Source organism: Danio rerio, chromosome 8 (assembly GCF_049306965.1).
Source record: "Danio rerio strain Tuebingen ecotype United States chromosome 8, GRCz12tu, whole genome shotgun sequence".
Lineage (NCBI taxonomy): Eukaryota > Metazoa > Chordata > Actinopteri > Cypriniformes > Danionidae > Danio > Danio rerio.
In genome coordinates, this window is record NC_133183.1 from 20,102,501 (window position 1) to 20,127,500 (window position 25,000).

General features: G+C 36.1%; 2 protein-coding genes across 11 annotated transcripts in view; both read right to left on the reverse strand.

Moving 5' to 3' along the window:
• Positions 1-25,000, reverse strand: part of guk1b (guanylate kinase 1b) — a 109,652-nt gene that overhangs the window by 11,875 nt on the left and 72,777 nt on the right. The gene's annotated exons all lie outside the window — the stretch shown is intronic.
• rnf220b (ring finger protein 220b) overlaps positions 1-25,000 on the reverse strand; it is a 110,966-nt gene that overhangs the window by 340 nt on the left and 85,626 nt on the right. For 5 of the 10 annotated variants that reach the window (XM_073910196.1, XM_073910194.1, XM_073910195.1 and 2 more), the window contains 14 exons: positions 24,380-24,506; positions 19,446-19,491; positions 19,269-19,361; positions 18,856-18,898; positions 18,479-18,583; positions 16,442-16,485; positions 15,966-16,077; positions 13,389-13,479; positions 13,190-13,276; positions 13,048-13,100; positions 10,544-10,628; positions 5,259-5,367; positions 3,834-3,908; positions 1-2,354 (listed from right to left, as the gene is read on the reverse strand). The exon at positions 1-2,354 is cut by the window's left edge and continues 340 nt beyond it. In XM_073910196.1, coding sequence (XP_073766297.1) covers positions 2,283-2,354; positions 3,834-3,908; positions 5,259-5,367; positions 10,544-10,628; positions 13,048-13,100; positions 13,190-13,276; positions 13,389-13,479; positions 15,966-16,077; positions 16,442-16,485; positions 18,479-18,583; positions 18,856-18,898; positions 19,269-19,361; positions 19,446-19,491; positions 24,380-24,506 — 1,142 coding nt within the window. In that variant the 3' untranslated portion in view covers positions 1-2,282. The remainder of the gene's footprint in view (positions 2,355-3,833; positions 3,909-5,258; positions 5,368-10,543; positions 10,629-13,047; positions 13,101-13,189; positions 13,277-13,388; positions 13,480-15,965; positions 16,078-16,441; positions 16,486-18,478; positions 18,584-18,855; positions 18,899-19,268; positions 19,362-19,445; positions 19,492-24,379; positions 24,507-25,000) is intronic. The other 5 variants (XM_073910198.1, XM_073910199.1, XM_073910197.1 and 2 more) reach the window with 2 other exon arrangements.

Genomic DNA, 25,000 nt, shown 5'->3' on the forward strand with positions numbered 1-25,000 from the left:
TAAGAATCAACTCCACCTGCTAATGAAGGGAAGCACATGCTGCTTGATGCACCTCTGCTGTACATAAGACACACATCAATACAATAACCTGCCAAATCACCTGCTGGGGATAAATATGTGTGTCATTACAAGAATGTAGACAATTACATCTACACAGCATCAGTTAAAAGTTGACGTAGAAGAGCAAAAATGTCCAAAATATACAGGTAATTACTATTAATCGCTGAACTTTGTAGTAAAAACATTTTTTATTTGTGCATGTTGTGAAATGTTGGATAAAATTAGAACTACAAACCTTGAGAGAATGGCTTTGTAATTTTGCATCATACAGTGCATCTGGAAAGTATTCCCAGACCCAGTGCTTCACTTTTTCCACATTTTTAATGTTACAGCCTTATTCTAAAATGGATCATATTAATTTATTTCCTCAAAATTGTACACACAATACCCGATAATGACAATATTATTCTTTTTTTTTTTTTTTTAATTGTTACAAATTTATTGAAAATAAAAAACCTGAAAAATCACATGTACAGTTTTTCAGATCTCTCCAGATATGTTCAATAGGATTTAGGTCTGGGCTCTGGCTGGGCCATTCAAGGACATTCACCGAGTTGTTCTGAAGCCACTCCATTGATATTTTGGTGGTGTGCTTTGGGTCATTGTCCTTCTGGACATTGTCCGCCCCAGTCTTGGTTCAAGAGCACTCTGAAACAGGTTTTCATTCAGGATGTCTCTGCACACTGCTGCATTCATCTTTCCCTCTATCCTGACTATAGTCTTCCAGTTCCTGCTGCTGAGAAACATTCCCACAGCATGATGCTGCCACCACCATGCTTCACTGTAGGGATGCAGGAGTGCCTGGTTTAACGCTTGACATTCACTCCAAAAAGTTCAATTTTAGTCTTATCAGACCAGAGAATTTTGTTTCTTATAGTCTAAGAGTCCTTCAGATGCCTTTTGGCAAATTCCAGATGGGGAGTGGCTTCCGTCTGGCCACTCTGCCATACAGGCCTGATTGGTGGATTGCTGCACAGATGGTTGTCTTTCTGTAAGGTTCTCTTCTCTCCACAGAAAAACGCTGGAGCTCAGTGACCATTGGGTTATTGATCACCTCTGTGACTTAGGCCCTTCTCTCCCGATCACTCAGCTTAGATGGCCGGCCAGTTCTAGGAAGAGTCCTAGTGGTTCCAAACATCTTCCATTTACGGATGATGGAGGCCACCGTGCTCATTGAAACTTTCAGAGAAATTTTTCTTTAACCTTCCTCAGCCTTGTGCCTTGAGACAATCCTGTCTTGGAGGTCTACAGACAATTCCTTTGTCCTCATGCTTGGTTTGTGCTTTGACATGCACTGTCAATCCTGAGACCTTATATAGACAGGTGTATGCCTTTTCAAATCAAGTACAATCAACTGAATTTACCACAGGTGAACTCCCTTTAAGCTGCTGAAACATCTCAAGAATGATCAGTGGAAACAGAATGTGCCTGAGCTCAATTTAGAGCTACACGGCAAAGGTTGTGAACACTTATGTACATGTGATTTTTCAGGGTTTTTTATTTTTAATAAATTTGCAACAATAAAAAAAAAAATCTTTTTTTCACATTTTCATTATGGGGTATTGGTTGTAGAATTTTAATAAATAAATACATTTAATACATGTGATGTATAATGAGATGTACTGTACTGTAAAATACACTAAATCATTTTTTTAAACGCATGAAAGAAACAATTACACAATATGAACCCATCAGGTGAAATGATCATTTATCTTAAAGCATATTTAAAAGATCCCATTCACTATTAAATTACAGTTACAGAAGTATGGAAAATAATTATACAATATCATTATCTTTTTGCACATTCTACACAAAACAAAGTTAACCGTATACCGTTTCATATCAACACTGCTAGATCCAAATTAGAAAAGAAGTCTTCAGTGTAAACATTCACCAAACTATTGGACAGATTGCTTTAGAGCTTTCTCTATGAGAATAACTTAGCAATATCTTGTAAAACAGCTTTTATACATAGGAACGATTCTTGTGATCAGTTTTACTGTCCTTGCGGTACTGTTGTGAAGAATAATACTTTAAAATTTTACCATTTCATCAAGAAATGAGCACAGTGGTCTTTGTGTAACTAGGTTGCATTCCAACGGGAACTTTTTCAATGACTCTGAATGTCCTTTGAGTTTAGCTTTGGCCCAGAAAGGTTCTCCTTAGTGAAAGTGATCCGTTTGTGTGGAGTGCAAACAGGCAGATGACAGGACGGTAACTCTTCACAAATACACTCGCCTTAGGTCCCCTGGTGAGGTTATGGTGTTACACTGCGGACACAGTTTCTTTGCTCCCTGAAAAAGAGAGAATTGAAGATAAATTAACATTTTTCTGGACCAAAAATCAGTCAATTTCTGGAAATTGAGATTTGTACATTATTTGAAAGTTGAATATGCTTTTCATTGATGTTTGGTTCTTTAAAGAGATGGGCCACTACCATATCATATTTTAAACTTTAGTTGACGTCTAATGTAGCTGTGTGAACATAAACAACATCTCTGAATGTAATACGCTCAAAGTTCAATGCAAAGGGAGTTTGGCTTTTACAGAGTTAGCTTAGCAAAGTCTACAGCGAAAAAATTTGGGGACTACAAATAATACATCTAGGCTAGTGAGATTACAAGGGCTTCTGGTTACTTGCATTCACCTTGCGCACACACCCTGCGTAGCGAAGGGGCGTGGCCAGAGGTGCTGTAATGTTATAGCAGAGAAAGCTAAAATGCCGTCCAAATGCTGCTTTTTTCACAGAGCTTGTTCTGTTTCTGTATTTGGGCTTTCAAAAGGACACGGCACGATGTGAGAAGTGATTACAGTTTAATCTTAATTATGTTCCAGAGAATTTTAAAAATATATAGCTAGCATTTGACAAAGGACAGCTTCCAGAATCTCTCTCCGTTCAGTGCTGAATTTGTCTAAAAACTTCTCCAACCAACGAGTGTCTCTATATATGGCTGCTTTCCGTGCGTTCTACATCTCAAATAACAAACTTGCAAAAGATTTGAGAACATTTCTTATTACTTACACATGCTTATACCGAATGTATGTGAAAAACACTTGTCAGATTTTATTTTAGAGAGCAGGTGTGAGGTTCAGCTGTGTGCTCTTCATTTTCTGTCTGATTCAGATTCAAAAGCGCATGCTTGTAGGGTCACAGCACATTATGTTAGTTGACCAATCAGAGCCTCTTGAGGGTGGGCCTTTCAGAGAAACTAGGAAATATAACAGTTGTTTTCATGTTAGCTAAGTAGCAGTATATAATCAAAGTAATATATATATGAAAAGTAATGTGATTTAAAAATACAATGTAGACCACCCCTTTAATAAAAGGTAATATTTTGTCAAGAAGTATTTAAAAATCTGGAATCTTAGGGTTTAATCAACATCTTAATTTTCTTTTGCATAGCATTTCACATTGATCAGCCAAGACTCACCACACAGTGTAGTGAACTCATAAAGTCGCTGTGGATGTTAGTAGTATGTGCCAGTGCAGAATAATGACACGTCAATCAAAAGTTTTGTAAAAGTTAAATTAAATCTGACATAACCGTTCACGCTGCAGTGCCATTGCTAAACATCAGATCTGTAGTAAATTGAATATAAAAAATATAACACCTAAAGGCGCACAAAATTAATTTGAATACAATAGGGTTTGTGCTGTTTACACTGTTATGACAAAATAGATTTGAGTCCACATTTGCCTGCAGTGTGAATGAATCATAGTATGGCAGAAAATCTTTTGTTAAAGACAGTGTGATACATATTTATAATCTCACCAGGGTGCGAAGCCAACACTCCTCACAATGGACATGCCAGCACTGGATAGAGGTCAGAGGTACTGTGTAGCAGTCCTGAAAAAGAATATATATTTACATAAATAAATAACATAAGGAAAAAGTGAATATCATGTAATATACATCATACAAATAACTTCTTCACATTTAGCATGCCATCAAAAGGAGTTTTTTTAAAACAGGTTTAGCTCAAAATAAACACACACAAACACATTCCCATTAAAAATTTGGAATCATTGAGATTTGTTAAAATTTCTATTCAGTAAGGATGTTAAATTAGCCAAAGGTGACAGTAAAGACATTTATAATAACTGAATAATTTCTTAAAATAAAACATGTTTATACTTAATACCTTTTTTTAAGTAACGCAAAAAATTCCACAAAAAATAAAAAATAAAATTATATATATATATATATATATATATATATATATATATATATATATATATATATATATATATATATATATATATATATATATATATATATATATATATATGATTTAGCTCCAAATCAGCATATTGCAATGATTTCTGAAGAATCAAGTGACACTCAAGTCTGGAGTAGGAGTTGATTATAAATTAGTGTCGACAGAATTTAATACAACTATTAAGTATATCAAAATATACAATTATATTTTTTTGTGTTGCAATATATTGAATATTTCATCTAAAATTGTATTTATTTTTAAAGGGGACCTATTATGGATAAATCACTTTTATAAGGAGTTTAAACAGTTGTGTGCCTGTAAATATAGATAGCCTCTTATAGTAAAAATGAATTAATTCTATTTTTTATAATCACACTTGATAAAAACAGTGTACAGAAACACTTTGATTGACATTCTCCCTTTGTACATGTCATCAAAGGGGGAAGGCCCGCCCACTGGAGACAATCTCTCCCTTATACCATAAACAGCCCTAAGTGAGAAGCAGCCGTCTCCCAGAGTTTTTAATCTGCTGCATAGCTCTTTCTTCTATTAAAAAGAGGGCGTGGAGCTCAATCTCATTTGATTTTAAAAGTGACAATCACCAAAACAGCATATTTTGGATTAAAGTCTAAAAGGGGCAGTTTCAAAGAGTTATAAAATATTATTTTGAGGTATTTTAAGCTGAAACACACACACACACACACACACACACACACACACACACACACACACACACACACACACACACACACACACACACACAAACACACACACACACACTCTGTGGACATTAGACACTTATTTTACATCTCGCAAAAAGGGGCATAATAGGTCACCTTTAAAACCTTACTAGCCACAAACTTGTAAATGGTAGCATTTACAGTATATAATTCATGCCATAGAGCTAAATTGGGAATGTTTTCCTGCTCTTTTTATTTTTCATTCTTGTAATTTGTAAAGAGCGAGGTCAAGTTTACCATGCAGATGAGACACTTGAATCTGTCCCCTCGCGTGAGCTGCTTCTCCAGGTCTCGGATGCGTGTTTTCAGGGCCTCCAGCGTGTTGAGGGAGGGGTCATCCGATAAGCTGAACGACACAAAGAAGAAATCCATTAGAGATTGATTAGAGAGTGTCGCCCAAGGCTGCATGTTATGAATACTAAATCACACACGAACTGTAATCAAAAGACAGATTGCATCATTAAACAAGGTGCTTTCAGAAGAAGATTCAACATTGTAACACTTGACATTGCCATACTGTACAGTGTATATGGCACGTGCATGTTCAAGTTAATGGATGGAAATTCCTACAAGGATGAAAATTAATGTAAACAACAAACAAACAAAAATATAAATAAATATATAAAAATATGTAGGCCCAATCCCAATTCTAGACCTTAGCCCTTCCTTTCGTTTTGCGAGTTCACATTTTCTATAGCTTGAAGGCGTAGGGCTAAGGGGAAGGGCTAGATAGCATTTAAAACTGAGATTTTTCAGGACCACACTTGAAACCAAGGGGTAAGAAAACTTCCCAGAATACTCCATCTACAACGCCAGCACGGCTACACATGGAAGTCAGGAGATGCACAAATTAGTATTTTATTGTCATTATTACGAAGTTTTACAACAAACAAGCATATGTTTTAACACATTTATAACCGCGTTCCTGTTTTACCGTCATGCTTAAACATAAAAAACGCTAAATTTCGCTATCTGTAATCCCTAATAATAACTCCTGTAAAATAGTCCTACAACATTCAGTCACTCGTTGACGCTTGAATACCCTATCAGAACAGTCTAGTGGCTGGGAATGGCCCTTTTTACAGTGTCTGGTATAATATTAATGTTGTTTTTGTGTGTTTACATAGATGAATAAGGCCATGGTGTAAATGCACAGTACAGTTACAATAAGATAAAAAATAGAAAAATATAATGCAACTAGAACAACTACTGCAGTCCCCATCGTCAATCTCATATGAAGCAAGAGATTGCGAAAACATGATGATGTGTGCAGGTGCTGTAGTGCTGCCCCATTTCTTAGGGGTAAATTTTAAAGCTCTTCTTCTTCACACTCTGTTTCAAGGGCCAAGGGGAAGGGCAGGGTACAATAATATAATTGGTATTGGGCCGTAAGCTTAAACTTTAAAATAATGTATATAATTTACAACTCATTGTGTGTGTGCATAACATTTGTTCTAGATGATGTTAATTTCTTGAGATTAGAATTCTTTTAGTGACTGAAGATTGAGACCAAGATGAATTATTTGTTGGTTTTTACATTTTATTATGTTTTTTTAGTTTTAATATTTTTTAGAGCTGAAATAAAAAGAGGCCGATTTATAGGTTTATGTACAAACATTTAAGTTTTGATTGAATTTTCATAACTGAAGATAATAACTGAAGCTACAGTACATAATTTATGTCATTATTTTTACATGTAGAAAGGTTTTGAAAGGTGTTCGTGTTTTTAACCAAATTGTAGAACATACGTAACATGTAAAATATGTTTCAGTTTTTTTGCTGTAGATATAATAATAATAATAATAATAATAAAAATAATACATTTTATGTTTACTGCACTTTTTTGAAACACAAAGTTATACATCAAGCATAATACAGAAAAAAAACATGTTCGATTGAAGTAGAAAAAAAGAAAAACAAACAATAACAATACAACAAAATAACAATAAAAGTACAATAATAGTAAATATATTTAAGACTAAAACTTTCGTAAAATTACTTAATGTGGGGCATTTATAAATAGGTTTAATGTGAATGTATTGTGTTTAGGGCGGCGTGGTGGCGCGGTTGGTAGGGCTGTCGCCTCACAGCAAGAAGGTCGCTGGTCCAAGCCTCAGGCAGGTGCAGTTAGCATTTCTGTGTGGAGTTTGCATGTTCTCCTCATGTTCATGTGGGTTTCCTCCGGGGGCTCCGGTTTCCCCCAGAAGTCCAAAGACATGCTCTATAGGTGAATTGCGTAAGCTAAATTGTCAGTAGTGTATGTGTGCGAATGAGACTGTATGGGTGTTCCCAGAGATAGGTTGCAGCTGAAAGCGCATCCCCTGTCTAAAACATATACTGGATAAGTTCATTCGCAGTAGCCACCCCAGATTAATTAAAAGACTAAGCCGAAAAGAAAATGAATGAATGAATGAATTGTGTTTATAGCTCAGTGTCAGAAGCAAGTCAAATAACAGTTGTTGAATGATCTAATAAACTTTTTTCAATCACAAGTGAACACACATGCAATATCTGTGTCAGTGTGCCAAGAAAAAAGTGCCGACTGGAAAAAAAAATGTGTTTATTATTATTACAGAGCAATTGTTTTATTTTATAGGACCTCAATGTATCATCAGGAGTTACATATATAATAATTCTATTTTCTTATATGAGTTTTTAGACTCCAAAAGTAGTTGTTGACTTTTTCAAACTGTATTATTTTCAAGCGAATTCAGCAAAAATCAGCTACATCTTGGATGACCTGAGGATAAAGTAACAAGAGTAACTAAATTTTAAATTTTTGGCTGAACTATGCCTTAAATTTACAACATGATTCCAAAAATATACAACTTCCAATGTGTGCAAAAATAGCTTTAGGTGTCTCTTACAGCAGGTGAGGGGGCAGACGTGTCGCCGCAGTGTGCAAACATTGTCTCAGTGTAATTGCTTTATTAGCGTGTCCACACCGGGCCGGTCTGCAGGCGCCCCGCGGCTCTCTGTCATTTGTCAGGAACAGTCCTCCTTCCCGCCTCACTAACCCTTCCTCACTCGACTGTTTCCACTTCACCACAATTAAATAACACTCGCTCAGAGCCCCCTAATCCCCGGTAGGAACATCCTGGCCAACGCATCCCCATTTAATCAGCTCTCAGGAATTGAACTATGACAGCAGGGGGGTTTAAGTGATCCATCAAAAATGCCTCATGTAATAGCCGCCAAATATAAGCATAATGAATGCTGGTTTTTCCTCTTGTAGCTGTCTGCTGGAAATATGAAATAAGTGCCCTGGTCCTCAGGCTAAATACCTACTGGAGCAACGATAGATCAGATACAAAAATATGCTGCATGCCAGAACCATCTTCCGCCAGTGTACACATACAGTGCATTTATTATTTTATAATGTTTTTTGTGCATCTTAAATTGTATATTTATATAAATAAAGAAATAAATAAAATTGTTATAATTTACATATGCTTGCAATGTGGAATAAAGGCATATAATATAATATAATATAATATAATATAATATAATATAATATAATATAATATAATATAATATAATATAATATAATATAATATAATATAATATAATGTAATATAATATAGGGCGAGGCAGTGGTGCAGTAGGTAGTGCTGTCGCCTCACAGCAAGAAGGTCGCTGGTTCGAACCTCGGCTCAGTTGGCGTTTCTGTGTGGAGTTCGCATGTTCTCCCTGCCTTCGCATGGGTTTCCTCTGGGTGCTTCGGTTTCCCCCACAGTCCAAAGACATGCGGTTCAGGTGAATTGGGTAAGCTAAATTGTTCGTAGTGTGTGAATGTGTGTGTGGATGTTTCCCAGAGATGGGTTGCGGCTGGAAGGGCATCCGCTGCCTAAAAACTCGCTGGATAAGTTGGCGGTTCATTCTGCTGTGGCGACCCCGGATTAATAAAGGGACTAAATCGACAAGAAAATGAATGAAATGAAATAATATAATATAATTCATTCATTTATTTTATTTTCGGCTTAGTGCCTTTATTAATCTGGGGTCGACACAGGGGAATGAACCTCCAACTTATCCAGCAAATGTTTTACATAGTGGATGCCCTTCCAGCAGCAACCCATCACTGAGAAACACCCGTACACTCTCATTCAAACTCGTACACTACGGACATTTTCGATTACCTAATTCCCCTGTACCCCTGTTTTTCCCCTGTTTTTGGACTGTGGGTGGGACACAGGAGCACCCAGAGAAAAATCACGCGAACACGGGGAGAACATGCAAACTCCACACAGAAACACCAACTGACCCAGCCGAGGCTTGAACCAGCAACCTTTTTGCTGTGAGGCAATTGTATACCTACTGTGCCACCGTGATGCTTAATATCCAAAACCAAAAAATAAACATTTGTATTTATCTAAAATGTGAGTCTTTTTAAAATATTTTAAGTATATTATACAAAGTATTTTGTTTTGGATGTGATATCAAAATAATAATATTTAAAATAATAATCATTTTCCTACTACAGTAACAAAAAAATGTTGGATACTGAATAGAGTTCCTGATGCAAATTTAAGATATTACATTACATAGTTCACAAGATGGTTTACTAATGTTGTTCTACAGCTGAAACACTGATTCAGCATATATATGAGATACTGTATGTTTCAGGAAGTTTTTTTTTTTCTGCCACTGCAACTGACCTGCAGCTGAAAAGCACAAGTCCCACCTTCATTAACGTCAAGGTTATCAAAATACAAATATGGCTAGATGATCGTTTTTTGTTCTTCATAATGTAATATGACTTGATTGGCTACCATTGCCATTTTTTCTAAAGCTGTATGTTGTTACATTGTCTCAGTGTGTGTGTGTGTGTGTGTGTGTATGTGAGACACAGAAAGTGAGTGAGAGTCACTGTTACTTTGTTACATTGTTGTTAATAATAATGCTAATTCCCTAACATGTGGGTGGGCATGCAAATACAAATCACAAACACATAATACATTTAGAGTCATTTAAAAAGTATATCATATAGTTCCCCTGGAATCTGACACTCCTTGCCTGATAAATGGACCAATCAAACTGATTAATGATACACTCTAAAACATAAGTCAAACACGCTTCGGTGGACCTGCCAAATTGTAGCACCGCTGAGGAAGAACTGATTTGTGTGAGTCTTATTGAAAGGGTCATGTATAATTCCTCATGTGTCGCATCCATGTGCAAACTTGACCTCAGTTGCATGATTTGTAATGCATAAGAATCTGTCCCGGCGCATACAACGCATTTAAATCCTTTTTCCCAACAGGATTTGAGAAATGCTGAATCATGATTCTACAGAGATCTCTTCCAAGAATATAACATGAATGTTGGAAAGGCCTGGACAGAGGAGTATGTATATTTCTCATCTGACCCTCAGTCTGTCTAAAAACATGCAAAACGATGCCACTGCTCCAGCGGTATTTGTACATCAATGCATTCAATTATGAATTCTTATATATTAGAAGTATAATAAGATGGATTTAAAATAAATGGGTGAAGTTTTAATTTAAAGTGACTTTACTTACATCTCTAACTCGCTGTTTTTACAGGTTCTTGGGGATGTTGTGCTTAGATTGTTGTCACCCTCCCCATTACTTGTAGTAGGAGTTTCTGCAGACAGAAAACATCATTCCATTGATTTATGTATACTTTCTTGTACTGTATATAAAGTGGAGATCAAATCTAGAGAACAACCTACACATTTTGCGTAATTTTAAGATCACTGCAGTATAAAGAAGAACAGCAACTGGATATACAGTAAGCATAGCTGAAGAATAAGAGTTCTGATTACGTTTCTCAAACACCATTTTACCTCATACTCATGTAAATCATCTGAGTGTTAAATCCAGTTGTAAAAAACAGGCCAATTGGAACAAACACACCAACTGTGACAATGGAATCAATAATATGCACCGCCAAGGCTAAATTTCACTGGCCACAACATTTCCTAGTAAGATTACAACAATGATAATGTGCTCACCTCATTTTTAAGCTTACCTAAGCTTGTATTGTACTTAATATGTGAGACTCTTATTTTGAAATGGGACAGTCTTTAAGATGAGTAAATAGTTCTGTGAAGTATGCAGCCAAGCGTGACCACAAAGTTTCCCATCTGTTCACAGTGCATCAGACCACAAAGTGCGGGATATACAGATTATACATCCACTCAATAGCACCCTGAAGGCCTGCTTAAATGTATCGCTTGTTAGTTTAACATTTGTATTGTGAACATTGTCACATTTATTTGTAATGAGGCAACAAATACATGTAAACTGTGAGTATAAGTGTTCAATGCATGTTTATGCATTGGGTCAGATCACTCAGCTCTTACTGTCATTTTCCTTAAGTAAATGATCGCTATTAAATTAAATAAAACTGTTAATTCAGAGGTTGATATTAATTCCTTTATATGTTTTCATATATGATAAAGCTTTAAAATGTAACTCTAAATATATCTCTGTGAGTCCCTTTTGGCAAGTAAAATTATAATTTAGCCTATATTTAAACCAAAACACAACTCAGGAGCGAACTAGTTTATTTTAATGCCATAAAGAGCTTTTTATTGTAGGTCTAATGGGCTTTATGCACAGATAGTGTTTTGCAGTCAATGATGAACTTACGGTGACAGGGTTTATTTGACTATTTTCAATTTCATAAGGTTCCGTTTGCAGCATTGATGTTGTAATGTAATTCAAATATAATCAGTTAAATAGGCTTAAGCATCCATTTGGTTGTTAAAGCGTAAAAAGAGATGAAAGACCGTTAAAACGCAGGCGTCATCATTAGCAGCAGGCTTCTACAGAAACTCCATTGAAAATACTGGGGTAAAATTACTTTTTTAATAGAACTTAATGCAGTGCTTCTTGTTTGGTCTATAACAGATTGTTTGTATCATATCTCAGCCAGGCAGTGAAGATCACTGATTTCTAAAAAAAAAAAATCAGATCTTAAACATGGTGACTGAAATTAAAGTCTCATATACCCCATTCCTGTGTTTATAATTTATCATGTAACATTTTAAACAGAACTTTGCCACTTATTTATTTACCATGTAGATATCATAGAACAACTTAAAATGTTGAATCAATGTACTCTAAATCAACATTAAATTAGACTACAAAAAGAACACCAAACACTTATAGAGAACATTTATTGTTGTGAATCTGGCACCCCCGGGTAATTTGTTTAATATCTCACAAACCATATTTAAAGGGATAGATGACAAATGATAATTACCTCATCATAAATTCACCCTTGTGTGGTTTTAAATCTTCTTTGAACACAAAAGAAGACATTCTGGTTGATGATGGCACCCATCAACTTCCATAGTAGAAAAAATATTACAATGGAAGTCAATGGGAGCCATCAACCAGCATTTTTCAAAATATGTTTTCTTTATATTCAACTGAAGAAAGAAACTCAAAAATGATTTGAATGAGTGAAGAGTTAGTAAATGATGGCAGAATATAAATTTTGGGTGAACTATTCCTTTAACTGGCAGTCCAACGTTGCACTTTTTACTGACTTTGCAAGACGGTGAGCCGTTCTAAAGTGGCTGAAATCTGACAGAAGGTGGTCCAGATAAAGTCCAAGAGCCAAAGCAAGAAAAGCTGGTCTTTTCAAATATGTGATTTCTAAAATATTGACTTTTTACAATGTCACTAATTATCCAAATCCCCTAAAGGAGGAAATCAAGGTTGGTTGTCCATGAGAGACAAAAGCACAAAAGGACAGGATCCAGTGGAGAATCTCAATAGGCAATCAGTTCAACGCTGCCGCTTGAATTGCTAAACAGGCCAAGGCATACAGTCTTGGCATACAGTGTCCCAAAGTTCAACAAAAACTGATCTGTTTGAATGAAATGTGCTTAAAATAATTGCTTTTACCTTCAAATAAGACGAAGCAGTGACTTTAAAATGTAGGAAATTGTCGGTTGTTCACTAACTTTGATCTCCTCTGTGGATTTAACTACAGTAAAGCTACATTGGCACAAAAATGACACAGATGTCAATTTGATCAATTTGCTCACCTGAGTTTGCCAACTTGGTTTGCTCTGGAGAGAACCTGCTGGTTGTATCTCCACTTGTAAAGCAAAATAAAAGAGAAAATAAGTACTGATAAAATGTCAAAGAAGCACTAAAAAACGGTGCGCTTATTTTATCCGTTCTTACTTTAAAATGGCTCCTCTTAACGCTTGCCTCTCCTCTGCATCTCTGGCTTCATTTCCTAAGCAGGGAATCACATCCGCCTCTGTGTATCTGAGATCATTTGCTGAGGAAACATTTCTTCTTATTACATATGCTTGAATGAAAAAAACAGACACATGCATTTTGCTTGTGCCATTCCGACAGCATACTGTAAAAAGGATACTGCACTTTTCCATACTCCAAAGTATCATCGCCGTCTACATCCAGATCTGCATCACTATCCTGATGCTCTTTCAGTGTGCTGCTCACCAAACCTGAAGACATTTGATAGGAGCATAATGAAAAACAGTGTTTTAACAGAACAACAGAGGATGTATTGCATGTATGTGACAGTGTGTATTTCAAAAGGAGATTTAGGTTAAGACAAATGTGCACAACTGATGAACTGCAAAGTGGTTAAAAAAAAAAAGAAAAGTGCCAATGAGGACATAAAGGTCTGTGCGACCTCTGTGATCCGCTCTGTTTCTGTTTCTGACCCCTGGTTAAGCGATTTTACAGTAATCTCCTTCTCAAAAGGTTAACACCACTTCCATTACCTCACGTGTCTGTTGTGAAACTATCACAAACACACACACACTGCAGTGTTGCCAAACCAAGTGAGCTGCTTTTCTGATTACACTGACAATCACTGAACCTCACAAGAGAGGGATTGTGAGTACAAACTGATGCCACTTGCTTTTGATTTCAATAAACTATTAATTTGCTTTAGCTAATCACTAAGCTTACTGCTAAATTTAAAACATGAACACGTATAAACAGATAGATTGGATAAAATATGTGTATTATTTGACTGTTCATCAATACATTACAGTATTTTTTTTATTTTATCTTTTTGTGGATTGAGCTTGTAATGCTGCTTTAGAGTTAGATATGCATTTAGTAAAGTCAGATTTGAGACTTCCCATCTCATAATTCAGCTTATTTCTTGCACTCGTCAAATGTATTTCAGAATATTATACATTCAGATTTGCAAGCATTGTGAGATATACATTAAGCATTCTGACTTATATTTGCTATTTCCAAATTCTTGCTATTTCCAAAGTTCTGGGTTTATTTTGAGCAAATCAGCCTTTTTTTCTGAATTCTGATGTTACTTTTCACAGTTTTTGTGAGGAACTTGCAATCTCAAGTCTATTGGTTTTCTCTCAAATCTGAATTTGTTTTATTACAATTCTGACTTCAAAATTACAGTTTCAAGGCTACATTTTACGATTTTGACATTTTTCTTTAACAGAATTGCAATGAAAATGTAGCAGCAGCTAGATTCTTACTTTAAAGTTTGATGTACAAACTTGCTAGTCTCAGAAAAACGTAAACCGATATACACTCACTGGCCACTTTAATAGGTATACCCATCCAACTGCTCGATAACGCAAATTTCTAATCAGCCAATCAAATGGCAGCAATGGCAGAATATAGGCATGTAGACATGGTCAAGTCGATTGGCTGCAGTTCAAACTGAGCATCAGAATGGAGTAAAAAGGGGATTTAAGTTACTTTGAACGTGGCATGTTTGTTGGTGCCAGACGGGCTGGTTTAAGTATTTCATAAACTGCTGATCAACTTTGATTTTCATGCACAACCATCTCTAGGGTTTACAGAGAATGGTCCAAAAAAAGAAAATATCCAGTGAGCGGCAGACCTGTGGGCGCAAATGCCTTGTGATGCCAGAGGTCAGAGAGGAGAATGGCCAGACTGGTTCCAGCTGATAGAAACCACTCAAGGTTTCAACCGAGGTGTGCAGAAGAGCATCTCTGAACGCACAACACATCCAACCTTGAGGCGGATGGGCTACAGAAGCAGAACACCACACCGGGTGCCACTCCTGTCAGCAAAGAACAGGAAATCGAGGCTACAATTCACACAGGATCAACAAAATTGGACAATAGAAGATTGGAAAAATGTTGCCTGGTCTGATGAGTCTCGATTTCTGCTGTGACATTCAGATGGTAGAATCAGAATTCGGTGTCATTAGCATGAAAGCATGGATCTATTTTGCCTTGTACCAACAGTTTAGGCTGGTGGTGGTGTAATGCTGTGGGGGATATTTTCTTGGCACATTTGGGCCCATTAGTACCAACTGAGAATAGTGTCAACGCCACAGCCTAGTTGAGTATTGTTGCTGACCATGTCCATCCCTTTATGACCACAGTGTCTCCATCTTCTGATGGCTACCTCCAGCAAGATAACGTGTCATGTCATAAAACACGAATTATCTCAGACTGGTTTCTTGAACATGACAATGAGTCCACTGTACTCATATGACCTCCACAGTCACCAGATCTCAATCCAATAGAGCACCTTTGGACCTTTGGAATGTGGTGGAACGGCAGATTCGCATCATGGATGTGCAGCCAACAAATCTGCAGCAACTGTGTGATGCTATCATGTCAATATGGACCAAAATCTTTTAAGGAATTTTTCCAGTACCTTATTAAATCTATGCCGAAGGATTAAGGCAGTTCTGAAGGGAAAAAGGGATCCAACCTGGTACGAGTAAGGTGTGCCTAATAGGGTGGCCAGTGAGTGTATATTAACATGCAATTGCAAGAAAAATGTCAAATGTTTGAAATAAAAAAAAACATGATGGAACAAGACTCCATTATAATAAACGTTATATATATCTTTTTCTAATCTCATATCTGACTCGAGTCGGATTCCTTACGTACACAGATTGTAATTTATGGCTGCGTCTGTACATTTGGCTCATAGTTCAATTACGTTTTTGTGTGTTTTATACCTCTGAAGCCTCTGAGAACAGAAACCATCTGTATTCTTCTCTGCTCAGCCCATTCAAACTCCCTTCCGGCTGAAATCACGGAGCCATCTTCAACAACACACATGCCGTCTCTCTGTAAAACACACACACACATACATATCAGTATCTCTGGAGAAAATGTCTCCACCAGCCTCAAGACAGCACTTTCATCTGCTACCTGCCCTGAATTCCCTCTTGACATTAGGTCACTGCGTAAAGAAACGGGAAATAAAAGAAACAACATTTCACATGCAGGTTTATAGTTTGTTTGATCCTCCTGGCCACGTCTACCTGTCTTCTACATTATACGGCTGAGTTAGCAGAAGAGGACAGCGGACGGCACGTCTTACGCCGCCTGTCACTCAAGCACAGACATCACAGACAGTCTGAGAGCTGCCAGTAAAAGCAGATCTACAGGACACACAGACTTCGGGAGAGAAAAGTTTTTTCCATCATACCTGCTCTTCTTCTGCTTTCCGTCTTTTTAGCTTCCCAATGCGTGCTGCAAAAAAGAAATAAACAAATAAAGATGATGCTTCACACTTTTCATATTGTCTTATCTAATATTACGAAGCGTTAAATACACAGTTTCTGATTAGATTTTTTCTTTAGAGGTAGAGTTTTATGGAAATAAACACAGATTCAAACTGATAAGACACAAGTGCTTCTATGGCCTGAAAAGATAAATAAAGAGCAAGGGGGATTGGACTGATCTGTTTATCTGATTATAAAACAAAGATAAATACAGGTTTTCCAGTGTTCTCTGCATCTCACATTTTTTAAAACGCACACACACACAAGGAGGAGGTAAAATTCAGCAAGCTGGAACAGGATCCAACACTCCATTAAAACCTCTGTGTTTTGCTGAGCTTCTAATGATGTTAAGGGACATTAATCTTTAGGAGCCTCAGCTCATAATACAGTCAAAGAGACAGTAGAAACAAAAGCGGAGGCCGTTACAATCGCAGTCAAGTTGACCGCAACGAAGAGAGGATCATTAATTAGAGAGAATCTGATCAATTAGCTGTGACCAATCGTCCGGCTCACCTTTTTTAGATCTTAATGAAATAACATAAAAATTAACAGCCCTGATAAATGATTGAAAACTCAACATGACAGAGTATCATTATTTCACAGTACAAAGACTTAAAACTCACTGTCTTACTGTGCCAAGGGAGTAATGTTACATTAAATAGCATATCATTTTCGCAATCTCACGAGTTCATACTCATTTGCTCCCTGAAAGGATTTATGATTAGTATTCCAGATGAGGCCTTTTTAAAGGGATAGATCAGCCAAAATTCAACATTTATTCAGCATTTACTCATCCTTGAGTGGTTCAAAACCTTGAAGCGATTTTTTTCCTGTTGAATACAATTGAGGAATATTTGAATAATGTTATAGCAATGCTATAGTGGAACTAAATTACTATAGACACCGCAAAAAATGCTTTTCTTACGTAGAGTTTTGTTTTGCTTCTTGCCCAAATATCTAAAAATTCTTAAATCAACAAGCATTTTCTAAACAAGAACAAAATATTGTCGTTTTCACATATAATATGTTTTTAAAAAGTTAATTTTTACTTAAAAATAAGCAAAATAGTCTAATTTCAAAGCAAAAACTAGATTATTTTGCTCCACCATTGGCAAATTATTATTGACTTCAAAGTCATTGGTTACTGGTTTTCAACATTTTTCAAAATATCTTCTTTTATGTTCAACAGAAATAAGAAACTCAAACAGGGTTGAAACAAGTGAGACTGAATAAACTATACTTGTTTTCATTTTCTTGTAATATATAATATAATAAATGTAATATATCATTTTCACCTTTTCACGAGTTCTTAAATTTCACATTATTGTCCCAGTTGAAGCATATTTTATGGGATAGTTCAGCCAAAAATCAACATTTATTCAGTGTTTACTCATCCTTGAGTGGTTCAAAACCTTGTTAAGATTCTTTTTTTCTATTGAACCCAATTGAGGAATATTTGAAGAATGTTATAGCAATGCTATGGTGGAACTAAATTACTGTAGACATCGCAAAAAATGCTTTTCTTAACTAGAGTTTTGTCTTGCTTCTTGCCCAAATATCTAAAAATTCTTAAATAAAGAAGCATTTTCTAAACAAGTCCAAAATATTGTCGTTTTCACACATAATATGTAAAAAAAAGTGAATTCTTCATTTAAAAAAAAGCAAAATAGTCTTATTTCAAAGCAAAAACTAGATTATACTCCACCATTGGCAAATTATTATTGACTTCAAAGTCAATGGCTACTGGTTTTACACATTTTTCAAAATATCTTCTTTAGTGTTCAACAGAAATAAAAAAAAACAAGTGTGGAACAAGTGAGAGTGAGTAAACTATGATATAATAATCCTTTTTGGTTCATTTTTAATTTTTAAAATGACTAATTTAAAAAATTGAAAAAATTTGGTGACATATTTGGTGACATAAAGAAAAAATTTGGTATTGTGTGTGAAGAGCAGCTTACCAGAAAGTGGGCAAGAAGGTGCATGTGGGAATCCACAGTCAGGCCAAACATGACCAGATTTCACTTTGTGTTTGGCGTAGCACCGGCACCAGCAGAGCTCCTTAACTGTTAACATATCAGAGAGTCAAAGGTCAATCAATGATCTGCTCTGCTCGTGAGGGTGCTAGGTCAAAGGTCAGGGAGATGTTTAATTGGGAATTATAGACTTTAAGTGTTCATATTTTACCCAAATTTACGTTCAAGCAACCCAACATTTTTAGAGCACATTCATGGACATTCATGTATTAACTCCTGTTCATATTAGATGTATGAATATGGTCAGAATGTTTATGTGCCTGCATAGGGAATGAATGAAATGTAAGTCACTGACAACATACCATTCAGTCTCGTTTGCCTGTTCGATCGTACTCGCAAAAATGTCTGAAATGAAAAAAGAGAAGGAAAACGAGATATATTTTAATACTCATACTGTAATCTTAATCACATTATAAACTAAATTACAAAAATGCCAGAGTGACACTAAGCTTGGGAAATGTACATTATAAAAGCGAACATTCATGTGAATTTATTGCGATTATTATTATTATTATTATTATTATTATTATTATTATTATTATTATTATTATTATTACGACCAAATGTTCTTTCAAATGGTATTTTCAATTCCATTTCAGTCCAGAAGAGGGCAGCACTATACCTAGTGCTGTTACAAACACTTGACTGACGTGTTCTCTCCAGAAATAAATAAAGCACACTTAAATTAGCTTTATATAATATAACATGTGCTCACCTGGTACCTGTCAGAGTGCACAGCCTCATCAGCAGGACGTGGAGAAGAGGCAGAAGAGGAACCTTCTCTCTTTATGTGCATAGAAAACAGAGACTGAGAGAGACATTGAGATACTGGTTATTATGACCTGTTGAGACAAATAAACTGTATATAACAAGTACACTGGAGCATCCGTACCTTAGGCGGCCCAGCGGAGAGACACTCCTTCTGAGCAGGACCCTGACTGTAAACACCAGAGTCTTATTAACATCACTATCCCATTAAACATGGATCAGAAGATGCAAGAAATGAAGTATGGCAAAGAAAATGTAAGTAAAATCTGTTTACCCTTAGGTGCACAAGCTATAAAACAGACTTTAGACCCATGTAGTGCATCAAAGGGTTAACAATATACTTAACAGCAGGGTTGAAAAATTGGCCTTTTTTAACCACTTCCTGCTGGTTGTTTTTTATTATGCAAGTTAAAGGTTTGACATACTGCATTAATTATGTTTATATGGTTGCATTCATTTTTTATTTTTTAGTTTGCACTACCAAATTGATATTTTAACACCTGTTCTAGGTTGATGAAACAGAATAGGATATGCACACTTGGTGCTGCTGTTTTCATTTCTGTGGTAACAGATTGGCAGGATTCTCCAGGATTGTTGTTAAGTTATATCTACAAAAGTTTATTTCACAAGTTTAGGGTTCACTTCTGCCATCACGGTTTTGTCCTAACTAATGTTATTTAAAAAACAAAACCATTTATGATGTAAAATATGCACTTTATGAATGTGCTGTGGCTTATTTTAAGCTCTGATATTATTGGGCTGTTTTTGACAGGCCACTGGGCTGGTTTTGTTGCAAAAACCTGGCAACCCTGACTAACAGTTGAAATTTAGCAATACATTTTTAAACATTGTAAAATGTTTAAAAAAAAAATTTTTTTTTGCACTAAAAGGCTACATTTATTTGATAAGGAAATACAGTAAAAACAGTAAAACTGAAATATTATTACAATTTATAATTTTTTTTATAGAAAACAGTTTAAAATTTAATTTATTTCCATCATTTAATGCTGCATTTTCAGCATCATTACTCCAGTCTTCAGTATCACATGATCCTTGATAAATCATTCTAATATCATGATCTGGGGTGTTGAAAACCGTTGGGCTGCTTCATATTTTTGAGTAAACTTTACTACAGTACCATTCAAAAGTAATTAAAAGCATGTACTTTATTCACCAAGTTAACAATATAATGTTCAAGACTTGCAAACACTTTTTTATTTTTATGAATTTGACATTTTGTTTTAAATTAATACTGTAATTTAAATAGTCTTTTTTTTTATCAAAGAATCTTAAAAGAAAAACATTTCAAAGTTTCCACAAAACTATGAAGCAGGAAAAAGTTTTTGCGCACCAGTAATATCTGAGGTGGTTCATTCCGCTGTGGTGACCACTGATAAATCAGGGAAGGATCAAGTCGAAGGACAGAGAATAATATCTAATTAACATTGCAGATTACATTCTAAAAGATCATGTAACATGGAGAAAGGCTAAAAATTCAGCTTCGAGGTATAAATTTTTATGTATTTAACTACATTCCTTAATACATTAATCACATTCACTACATTTATTTACCCACATTCATTAGTAAATGAACTACATCATATTCATAATTATGTTCCATAACAAAACATGCTATAAAATCATTATTTACATTTATAACAAAATTGTGCAATCTGATCATATTTTTCGATCAAATAAATGCAGTCCTGGTGAGCACAACAGCCTTCTTTTAAAAACATTATAACATCTTACTGATCTCAAACTTTTGACCGACGCTGTATAAAAAGCTGTCTCCACTCGAGTCCCGTACAGCAGCGAGGCTTGAACACACCCTGGGGCCGAGTTCAATTTGACACAATTACTGTCCACAGCTCTGTCACTAAGCAGATTACAGCTATAATTTCTTTATTGGAGAAATCCTTCATGTGTTCAGAGCGGCTGATAGCGAACGCTGAGGAAATGCGTTATTAGCTTGCTGCGATTTTTTTTCTCACAAGGACTGCCTTGAGCTCGACTGGCTGTGAAATGTCAGGAACAATGTAACCGCGTGTAATTTGGGATGTTGCGATGATGGAGGAGACAAGCAGAAAGGGTGGAGGTTTGAAGCAAATGCCCCGCGGCTGTGGATAAATATGCCATCAAGACCTGCAAGCATTTAATGTGCCTTTAGACAGGGACAGACGTCTGTTTGTGTGTGTGTGCGTGTGTGTGTGTGTGTTCATCTTCTCAATCAGCACGGGTTTTCCCTTCCTCCAGCTCTCCTGCTCTTGTCTCCAGTTTTTCATTGTCTTTTCTATAGGCGGCGATGCATTTTGATGAGATTTGAGTAAGAGTGACAGAAGAGCATGTTGACTGTCAGTGGCACTTTACTGTGTGTGTGTTCAGAGAGATGGAGGCAGCTCAAAAACAATCACATCAACACGCCAATGATCAGAAGATGATCTCTTATTGAGCCTGATGAATGTAGAAATAAAGCAAGACATGAGAGATAAATGGATAATATATTGATTGTCTCGGGCATAATATGGATTGTGTCGTATTCATTACTGTATCGAGGAACGTGATGGGTTTTGTTTTTGTCTTCTTTGTGAAGATCCATGGCAGACAGCATTGGGAAACTTTTATTCATAAAATAAAATAACTTTACACAATACTTTAAATGTAAAAAGTAAGTTTAATATATGATTATAATATATTGTATACTTATATTATTCTCCAGTATCTCACTGATTTCCAGAATGAAATAATTCTTGCTTGCAAAGAATTAATAAACCAATTAGTTAATACATTAATAAAAAGCATTTAAAAATGATATTTATTTTTAAAAGAGGTGATATTTTGGGGGTGGGGGGGTTATGGCAACAAATACATTCTAGAGTCTTATAATCAGCAGTGAGATAATCTGCTTTATTACTTATTGTAAATGATATAATGTAAACGCATTAAATTAACAGTTTGTTTCATAAGGGTTGATCTCGGCCAAAACGAGAGTATCCTTTATTTTAGAAGAAAAAAGTAAGTTCCAACTCCTAAAATATGGCTGACAGAGTTAACGGGTACATTACATCTAACATAGAAAATCCGGTATACCTTAAGGCGGATTTATACTTCAGCGTCAAACGCCGGCGTAGGCTACGGCGCTGACGCATAGCCCTTCGCCGAGGCCGTCGGCGTCGCTGACGTGCAAGTCTCAAAAAATGTAACTACACGTCGCAATGATGCGTAGCGCAAGCTCTGTGATTGGTCGGCTTGGTAGCGCTGACGAGTCGGGGCGGGACCGAGAGCCGCGCGAATGGCGCGAGCGATTGTTTATAAGTGTGGAGTCCCGTGAAGGAGCTCCGGATGGAAAGTTTTGTTTTGTGTTTACCTCATAGTTAAAGTTGTTGCACGTCCGCCGGTTCCTGCCTCAAAATGAGCGAGTTTGAGTCACTTCTACAACCAGGAAGTGCTCAGGAATCGCAAAACAGAAGCGAAGGAACTCGACACAGAGGAACATTTACACCTCACTGCCAACTAGCGTTTCGGAAGTGTTAATGCTGACCAACAGAGACAGCGCGCAGAAGTATAAATGCACAGCTACGCGCGTTGCATGCGCCGTGGGTTACGCCGGTCACTTGACGCAGAAGTATAAACCAGGCTTTACAGTCCCATAGCAAGAAGGGGTTCGGGTGGTTTGGAAGACCCACCCCTTACTGACAAAAGTCCAGAATTTGTCCCATGCATGAGCTGATTTGTTCTATTCTGACTGCTATGCCATCAAAAATAATAAAAATAACCCATCAAAAAGGTATTAAGACCAAATGTAATCCGTGCTTTGGTTTGACTTCAGCTAATCAGTTTTGGACAGTTGCACACAATTATTTTTTTAGGAGTCCAACATCCAGCTATGCAAGAAAACTTACAATCTGACATAAGAAAAGTCATCTTTCGCTATTGTGTTGTGTTGGGCAAAGCAGTGGCGCAGTAGGTAGTGGTGTCGCCTCACAGCAAGAAGGTCGCTTGGTCGCTGGTTCGAACCTCGGCTCAGTGGGCGTATCTGTGTGGAGTTTGCATGTTCTCACGTTAACGTGGGTTTCCTCCGGGTGCTCCGGTTTCACCCACAGTCCAAAGACATGCGGTGCAGGTAAATTGGGTAGGCTAAATTGTGTGTGTGAGTGTGTGAGTGTGTGTGTGTGTGTGTGGATGTTTCCCAGAGATGGGTTGCGGCTGAAAGGGAATCCGCTCTGTAAAAACGTGCTGGATAAGTTGGCGGTTCATTCCGCTGTGGCGACACCGAATTAATAAAGGGACTAAGCCGACAAGAAAATGAATGAATGAATGAATGAAAAATGTGTGCAGCACCAAAAGTATGGTTCAAATGTATTTGTTTTGGACATCTATTACAATCTATTACAGCTAAAATAGTGCTTAAATGTGCAATATTTAAATCTCATAAATAAATAGTAGCCTAAATTAGGCCTATAACCACAAAAAGGTCAACTTTGAAAGAAAAGAACCCCCACCCTTACACCTGGTTGGTTACGGGCCAGACCTAATAGACAAAGTTTTGTTATTTGAAAAAAATAAATGTTCTTTTTTATTTCCTTTTAACAAACTTGTGAATAATGTTTACTATGCCTTTAGTACCTACTTTTACCATTGAGTAGCACTGGTTGGATGTTTGTTTTTTGTTTCATTATTATTTTTATCACTGTTGGCTGTTTTTTTTTTTTTTTTTAATGTCTAAATGTTAAAATGTTTTGTGTTTATATTAAAAAAATGTCTGCTAAAATTTCTAATAATAAAAATTTTTAAACATGTTAATGCAATGAATTATTACACAAAATTGTATTATTATTTGACGACACATTTATTTTCATTTGATATTTTTATTTACCTCTATATGGATTGCACAAAAAATAAATAAATAAAACAAGACAAATTAAAACAAAACAAAATAAAATAATAATAATAATAATAAGCCACTTCCAATGAAATGAATGAAAACAATTCATGTGAATCAGGAGGTGGAACTAATAAAGAATAGACAGTTTGTACTGAATGAACAGTAGGATGTACCTGTTGTGCATCTGCATTAGTCTCTCCATCTCCTGCTCCATGTGCTCCTGTAACTCTCCTGACCGCAGAACAGCATGACAGATCGGACACATTGGTGTCTGAGTGTCATACAGGACCTTCACCTTACCTGGAGATACAGGAGATTTATTATCATAAACGCATCATTAAATCAGCTACTCTTAAGTTCCCTGTACCTGTTCCCACTGCCTCCATGCCTTTTTCATGCCTCCATGCCTTTTTTTAATATATGCATGACAATTTGTATGTGTATAATGTTATTATTAGTAGTAATATTTGTTGTATGCATATTTATATTTGTTTTGATAAAAACAAGCTTAGATTTGTCCACCTGTTGGTTTTTTGGAGATGTATGCAACACTATATATGGCATAAAAATAAGATGTGTGTTTGGATGAAACTCAGGTTTTAGACCACACATTTTTATTGTTTATCTATTTGTTTGCTGGAAATTAGAGCTGAATTTAGAAATAGTTTTGGAACAAATTTGTGCACTTCACAAATTAAATTAATTATGTAAGCTAATAGATGTCTATAGTGGAGTGCTTCACAGTTTTCTTATCCACAAAAGTAAAAGTGTAAAATAAAGAGAAAGAGAAAGAA